The 8,588-nt window shown below is 39.5% G+C and overlaps 1 protein-coding gene across 1 annotated transcript in view; it reads right to left on the bottom strand.

The window, feature by feature from the left end:
- The window catches only part of TRPA1 (transient receptor potential cation channel, subfamily A, member 1), a 64,166-nt gene extending 55,923 nt beyond the window's left edge, over positions 1–8,243 (bottom strand). The window contains exon 1 of the mRNA XM_008566474.1: positions 8,133–8,243. Within this exon, the coding sequence (XP_008564696.1) occupies positions 8,133–8,243 (111 nt within the window). The remainder of the gene's footprint in view (positions 1–8,132) is intronic.
- Between the last annotated feature and the right edge of the window lie 345 nt (positions 8,244–8,588).

Here is an 8,588-nt window from a genome sequence, read left to right as displayed (position 1 = left end):
GCGGCGCACTGTAGCAGTGCGCCACCGGGCCGGCCCTCCTTTTTGTCTTTTTTCGTGACCGGCAATGGATCGCAACCCTCAGTGTTGCACCCGCACCTCACTCACCCAGTGAGCGGCCGGTCTGTATGTGGGATTCGAACCCTCGGCGGGAGCGCCACCACACTCCCAAGCGGCGCACTGTAGCAGTGCGCCACCGGGCCGGCCCTCCTTTTTGTCTTTTTTCGTGACCGGCAATGGATCGCAACCCTCAGTGTTGCACCCGCACCTCACTCAGCCAGTGAGCGGCCGGTCTGTATGTGGGATTCGAACCCTCGGCGGGAGCGCCACCACACTCCCAAGCGGCGCACTGTAGCAGTGCGCCACCGGGCCGGCCCTAGAATTAAATTTCTAAAAATTAAATAAATCTTTAAAATTTATTTTATTTAATGTTATTAGTGTTAGTGTAGCAAACAAAATTTTACAAAAGTCTTTATGTTGTAAACTTGCCTCTATTACCCTGCCTTGCATTATTATTTAGATTTTATAAATATTTTGGATCAAAAAGTGTACTATGCTCTTCCTAAAATTAACTAATGTGTCCTCTCTTAACATCTGTATAAACTGACAATGTACTTCCCTATTCAACTACTCAAAAGTCCTTAATATCTGTTTTATACAGAAAATTAAGAATTTTCAAAATCATTCATTATAATTGTATTTAATTATACTTCAATTGATTGACAAGATTTCTATTCAAAGTTGCTTCTATAATTCTCTCCTACATTTGAAAGTGAATTGTTAGGTATTACCAATAAATCTGAATGACACACCTTATTCTATTGCTAACATTTTTATATTGTTTAGATGTGATGATCACACACCAGGTCAGAGATGCCAGAAATGACATTGAATTAGATATTCTGATATTTGGCTGCCAAGACAAGGCCAAACCCAAAGCTGAATTGAAGATTTTGGCCCAAAACTGAGGCCAATGCCAAACACTGACGTGTCCCTGAACTGGACACAAGTGTCCTCCTCTGGAAGCTGGACATTTCCAGTATGATGCTGTGCTGCTGTGTTCAGATCTAGGCTCTCCACCAAACACAGGACACCTTTTTCCTTTCCTTTTTCCCAGTCTGCCTAGCTTCCTGTAGCTCTCCTAAGGTGTCCCTCATGAAGAAGGCCTTCGGGATAGTTCTAGGATCCCCTCCCCCACTCCGGCCTCTCTCCAGTGGAGTTTTCCAGATGCCACAAGATGTATTACCTTACAGCCCTGAATGTGCTGTGCCTTCTCGTGTTTTTAAATTTTTCTTCACTTTAATTTCTAACGTGGTAAATATTGGTAGCTGTAACTAACAAATAAGCACTCTTCAGGTTCCCTGATATTGTTTAAGTTTAAATAGGTTCTTGGACAAAAAGTTTGAGAAACACTGTCTAGCTCTTTCTTTTTTATCTCCTTTATCATTTTTTAAAAATTTCTCATTTTACAGACTGTCCATGCTAAATGCGTGCTACACATTTGTACACTTATTTTTCCATGATACTTTTATATGCACATATAGTTTTTCCAGAGACGGAGGGGAGGAAAAAAAAAAAAAAGAAAGAAAGGGAAAGAGGGAGGGAGGGAAGAAGGAAGCAAGGAAAAAGCAGAGCTCTTACAGAGCAGCGGTGAGTCCACATGGACTTTCATATGCATAGAAATTCCCTAGACCCCACATAGGCCGGCTGCCAAAAAAAAAAAAAAAAAATTAAAAGAAATTTCCTAGACCACTTGGTGAATTTTAATTCCCTGGAGCCTTAAAAAACTAATGTAAAAAACAGTAAATTTAATGGAAACTCATTCAAGTCTGATGGCAACATATAGATTAAAATTATTTCTCAGTGTTCCTTCCAGCTTCGCAAACATGTGACCAAGTAATATATTTGCCTGAAATTTTTTCAAGGTGGTTTCTTAGAAAATATTTCATCACAAGAGCCAAAAGCAAAATATTTTTTAAGATAGTAGCTTATCATTAAAGTCACTGTAAAATGATATTTTCTTGAAAATGTGGAGACCTTCCCCAAGTAAATTATCCAAATACTTGCTTTAATTTTATCTTTGACCATGACTGGTCACATTTGCCACACGATAATATATGTCAAATCTCTAAATGGTTATTTTAAAGATAACCAGAGCACTTCTCACTATTGAAAAGAAAAGCTATCAAATAAAATGAAGTGTTAAAATACTTATGTATATTAATATAGTTAATAAAGAATTTAGCATATTAGGATTCATTCAGTAACTGTCAGATTGAAATAAATACAACTTAATCACTTAAAATTTTGAACTCTGGCTTTCCCTTTTATCCCAGAATAATACCTAAGAAATCACTGTTTATGTTAGTCTCTCTTAAATAAAGATGTGTCACTCTGAAATAAAAAAAAACAACAACTGAATTTTATATAAGCTACGTACAGCTTTAGTGACTGCAAGATATGACGGCGAGCATCTAAACATTTCCAAATTTTCACATATTCAGTAATAAATTAAAAATGAGCTTCTTGCCAAAATAGGCTTTCTCAATGCCTTTTCCTATTAAAGAGAGCATTTGCCTAAATCCATTTGGAGGCATTTCAGCACTTGAATTTGATATGTTCTTTGAATGATAACAAAGGAATTATGCTGCCCACACCCCATTTCCAGAAAGAGCAATTTACAGAGTCTGTTCAGGGATGTGTTGTCAATGCAAACTGAATTCCACAGTCTTTAGAGGAAATATTAGCTTCAGATGCTCACAAGGTACTATTGAATTCAAAATGGCAAAGTAGCATCTAAATACTGTACATGAGCATATCAGATGTGCTAAATAGTCTCAATTCAGTACCTGACATGTTGTCAGGCTATGAAGAGTTCTCTTAAAGAAAGTTCTTGTCTTGTTCCCATTCTTAAGGTAAAAGCTTTCAATTTTTCCCCATTCAGGATGATATTGGCAGTGGGTTTGTCATAAATGACTTTAACTGTGTTGATATACTTTCCCTCTGTACTTAATGTATAGAGAGTCTTTATCATGAATGAATGTTGAATTTTGTCAAATGCCTTTTCAGAGTCTATAGAGATATCATATGGGTATTGTATTTGATTTTATTGATGTGGTATATCACATTTATTGATTTGCATATGTTGAACCACCCTTGCATCCCTGGAATGAATCTCACTTCATCATGGTGTATAATTTTGTGTATGTGTTGCTGTATTCTGTTAGCTAGTATTTTATTGAGGATTTTTGCATCTATATTCATCAAAGATATTGGCCTGTAGTTTTCTTTTTGTGTCGTATCTTTGTCTGGTTTTGGAATCAGGGTGATGTTTGCCTCATAGAATGAGTTTGGGAGAATGGCCTCTGTCTCAATTTTTTGGAATAGCTTGTGGAGAATTGGTATTATTCTTCTCTAAAGGTTTGGTAGAATTCTGCAGTGAAGCCATCTGGTCCTGGGCTTTTCTTTGTTGGGAGACTGCTGATAAAAGCTTCAATCTCTTTGATAGTTATTGGTCTGTTCAGATTTTCTGTCTTCTTGGCTCAGTCTTGGTAGTTTGTGTGTGTCCAAAAACTTATCCATTTCCTCCAGATTTTCAAATTTGTTGACATATAGTTGTTTACAGTAGTCTCTAATGATTCCTTGTATTTCTGAGGTATTGGTTGTAATATCACCTTTTCATTTTAGTTTTTTTATTTGTGTCTTCTCTCTTTTTTTAGTTAGCCTTGCTAATGGTTTATAATTTTTATTTATCTTTTCAAAAAATAACTTTTTGTTTCACTCTTGCCACTCCTATTCAACATAGTGTTGGAAATATTAGCCAGAGCAATCAGGGAAGAGAAGGAAATAAAGGGCTTCTAGATTGGAAAAGATGAAGTCAAACTGTCCCTGTTTGCAGATAATATGATCCTATATACTGAACAGCCTAAAGCTTCTACAAAAAAACTCTTGAAGTTGATAAATGATTTCAGCAAAGTTGCAGTATACAAAATCAACACACAAAAATCAGTAGCATTTCTATACTCCAACAATGAGCTAGCATAAAAAGAAATCAAGAAAGCTAACCCATTTACAATAATCACCCAAAAAATAAAATATCTAGGAATAAATTTAACCAAGGATGTGAAAAATCTCTAAGATGAGAACTACAAATCACTGTTGAGAGAAATTAAAGAGGACACAAGAAGATGGAAAGATACCCCATGCTCTTGGATTGGAAGAATTAACATTGTAAAAATGTCCATACTACCGAAAATGATCTACAGATTCAATGCAATCCCCATCAAAATTCCAATGGCATTTTCCTCAGAATTGGAAAAAGCAATTTGAACATTCATATGGAAGAACAAAAGACCACAAATAGCCAAAGCAACCCTGAGCAAAAAATAAATAAATAAATAAAGCCAGAGGCGTAACAATATGACTTTATACTACAAAACTATAACAATCAAAACAGTATGGTACTGGCATAAAAACAGAACAAAGACCAATGGAACAGAATAGAGAATCCAGAAACCAACCCATGCACTTACAACCATCTGATCTTTGACAAAAGCACCAAGACTACACACTGGAAAAGTGACTGACTGCTGCTTCAGTAAATGGTGCTGGGAAAACTGGATATTCATATATAGGAGAATGAAACTAGACCTGTACATTTTACCACATACCAAAATCAATTGAAAATGGATTAAAGAATTAAATATATGTTCTGAAACTATAAAACTCCTTAAGGAAAACATAAGGGAAACACTCCAGGAAGTAGGATTGGGTACAGACATTATGAATATGACCTCAAAAGCACAGGCAACCAAAGGAAAAATAAACAAATGTATTATATCAAACTAAAAAGCTCCTGCACAGTGAAAGAAAAATTAACAGAGTGAAAAGACAACCAACAGAGTGGGAGAAACAATTTGCAAAATATACATCTGACAAAGGATTAATAACCAGAATATACAAGGAACTCAAACAACAGTAAAAAAAAAACAGTTAACCCAATTTAAAAAATGGGCAAAAGAACTAAATAGGCATTTCACAAAGGAAGATATATGAACAGCCAACAGACACATGAAAAAATGCTCAGCATCAACTTAGCATTCAGGAAATGCAAATCAAAACCACACTGAGATACCATTTCACTCCAGTTAGGATGGCTAATATCCAAAAGACTGAGAATGACAAATAAACTGAGGATGAGGAGAAAAAAGGAACTCTCATCCACTGTTGGTGGGATTGCAAAATGGTGCTGCCATTATGGAAAATGGTATGGAGGTTCCTCAAACAATTACAGATTGATGTGCCATATGATTCCACTGCTGGGTATATACCCAGAGGAATGGAAATCATCATGTCGAAGGGATACCTGTACTCCCATGCTTATTGCAGCGCTATTTACAACAGCCAAGAGTTGGAACAGACCTAAATGCCCATCATTGGACAAGTGGATAAGGAAAATGTGGTATATCTACACAATGGAATATTACTCTGCCATAAAAAAAAAAAATGAAATACTACCATATGTAGCAGCATGGATGGACTTAGAGAAAATTATATTAAGTGAAATAAGCCAGGCACAGAAAAAGAAATAGCATGTTCTCACTTATTTGTGGAAGCTAATAAAAATAAATAAGTAAATATACAAACAAACAGGAAGGGGGAAAGAAGACACAACAATCACAACAATTCCTTGAACTTAAGACAAGTGAACAGATATGATGTTGATGGGAGGGAGGGGGGAGAGGGAGGGAAAAAAAGGAGGAATTAGTAAAGGGACATGAAAATCAACTACATTGTATATTGATAAATAAAAATAAAATAAAGGCAAAAAAAGTTCTGAAAGGAAGCCAAGGATGTCATTTAGACAAATTATTATATATTCATTCAATATAGTTTCCTATTGTCACAGGGTCACTTCAGATTCCTTTGGATTCTGAACTATATGTGTCTAGATTCAGAACATAATAGACTAGATCACTTTTAGAGAAGCTAATTCTAACTCAGCCCTTTAAAACAGATATCAAATATATCTGTTTCAGGTTGCTTTAACAAAACACACATAAGTTAACGGGACAAAAAGGAGAGAAACTAAGGTGAGAGATTACAACAAATGAAAGTTCTAATACTGAAGTATTCACTCTTTTGAAAGAAAGTAATCGGAAAAGGCTAAAGGCATCAGTCTAATGTTTTGGGTTTTTTCCCATATTTCTCATCTTAAAAGTTTTCTGCGATCCTTCAATTGTGTTATTCCCGAGATACTGTGTGTATGCTGGAAAAAATATGTTATACACCCTATCCTTTATATCAGAAAGCTACTAAGAAATCCCTAGAGTTCAAAACCCTTCACAGTGTTATATATGTTGCTTTGTAATGATTCTAACCACTGGGATTTTTACAAAATGATCTGGAATTACTGCAGTTAATAAAATAAAAGATATAAATCCTTCAATCTACAAGCCCTAATGTAGCTTCTAGAAGCCTTAAATAACATAAGTGGCTCTACTTAGGCAATAAAACTAATTGAGAACAATTAAACAAAAACATTTAAAAAAATAAGTTTGATACTTTGTGCTGCAAAAATCCTTTAGCAAATATCTCTAGAAAACAAAAAGTACGTGGGTGACTTCTGAAACTTTAAAATTTCTTCCTGTCTCATAATAATTCCAAAGATGCTGTTCTAGTGGTTGAAATCCACTCATGACTCAGTTCTCTGGAGTAAGCTAAAAGGCCTCAGTCAACATGCTATAATACTAAGGGGTGGGGGGGAGTCAGTGGTCAACCTGGATGTGCAAACAGACCCACCTTGGAAGGCTTGGTTTGTTGGTTTGTATGATTTATTACACATGCCTGACATACACATGATTGGCAAGAGTGTCAATTCGTGTTCTCTGTTTAAATGGCAATTTGGTAATTTCTACCAAAATGAAAACTGTACATACATCTTGACCCTGTATGACTTTAACACACAGACAAACCCACAACGATACCAGTGGACAGGCAAACAGAGAAGCCACATGTATACTCACAGACAATCGATCACGTATATAACAACGAAACAAAACAAAAGCAGCCTAAACGTCCATTAGTGCAGGACTGGTTAAATAAATCATGATACGTTCACAAAACGGAATATTATGAAGCTGCTAAAAAGAATGAGGTAAATATTCAAGTGCTGATTTGAAAAGTATTCGATATATTTTGTGAGTAAATTAAAGTGCAAATCTCTGACTTCATACTTTCAAAAATAAAAAAAGATATATGAACATGTGTGTATTTGTATAAGCTCCCCCCCCAACCCGGAAAATACATAAACTGCTAACGTGGTTTTACTGTGAAAGGGGATTTGCGGTGGGGGGTTGGAGAGACATTTTTAATGATATTGTAATGTTTAAAAAAGAGACCCTTCCTCCTGCTGACAATCTCTGGAAATCCAGCGGTGGGTTTTCTCAGCAACAGACAGCCTCTATGCCTATGTGCCACCAGGAGGTTGCCAGCGCTGCCTTCAGGACAGACGGTCCCCAGAACTGCGTAAGACACAGAACCCCCCACCCCAGCCTTTAGCCGCCGAAGACCACACACCCATTTTCATAGGGTCGCTTCCTCCAGTCTTTCCTGACGCCCCCACTCCCTGGGGGAATCGGCCAGTCCTGCCTCCCTCCGTTTCATGGGGACATTCTCGGTACCGCTGCATTTGCCAGCGTCGGTTTCTCTGTTTCTCTGCGACACAGTGTTTCTCAACCCCGCCGCAACTCTTGAATAGCATCCGACCACCTCGAAAGTCCAAGCAAAACGGCTCACACTCCAAAACTGTCCTGATTTTAGGCAGTGGCGCGATTCTGCCAGATGCCGAAGGGACCATTTGGGTAAGTTTCTCCCAACTGTAGCTGCCCATCCACGAGCAAGAGCGGATGGAACAAGCAAGAAACAAATAAAAAGAACAAGGCAGGCTGCGAGGGGCGTTTTGAGCGCAGCCCCGCAAGCACCCCAAACTGAGAAAAGGTCTCCTGTTGGATTGTCACCCCCACCCCGGCTCTCCACGGTTCCCATCGTCCTGTCTATCCAAGCGCAGCCCGCCAGGAGCCCTCGAGCCGCCCCGCCCGGACTTCGGAGCCCGTCCCGCCGGTGGCCCCGGGTACCTTAAACGATTCCTTGGAGTCGTCCATGTCGTCCTCCACGCCCTGGTAGACAACCGCCTGGGACTCCTTCTTCTCCCCAGGACGCAGCACCCTCCTCAGGCTGCGCTTCATTGGCCCCACCCGGGAGGCCACCTGGTGCGACTGCCCCCCACGTGGTCGGTCACCTGGGGCGAGAGAGCGCTGTCAGCGGGCGCCGGCGGCTGGGGTCCCGGGTTGCAGCCGTGTCTGCGTCGCAGCCCCGAGCCGTCCCGCGCCCTGCACTTCGGGGACTCGGGAGGACTCGCGCAGGAGCTCCCGGGCCTGGGCTACTTGGGGCGCGGGGAGCGGGCGGGGCGCGCGGAGGAGGCAGACGCGCAGGCCTCGTGGCCGCCCGGGGTCAGGCGTGTCAGGTCGCGGGACGGGTAGGGGGGTGTCTAGCGGATCTGTTACAATAAAATCACACTAAGAGCCCCCTTG

Source organism: Galeopterus variegatus, unplaced genomic scaffold (genome assembly GCF_000696425.1).
Source record: "Galeopterus variegatus unplaced genomic scaffold, G_variegatus-3.0.2 Scaffold244, whole genome shotgun sequence".
NCBI lineage: Eukaryota > Metazoa > Chordata > Mammalia > Dermoptera > Cynocephalidae > Galeopterus > Galeopterus variegatus.
This window is presented reverse-complemented; position numbering and strand designations above follow the sequence as displayed.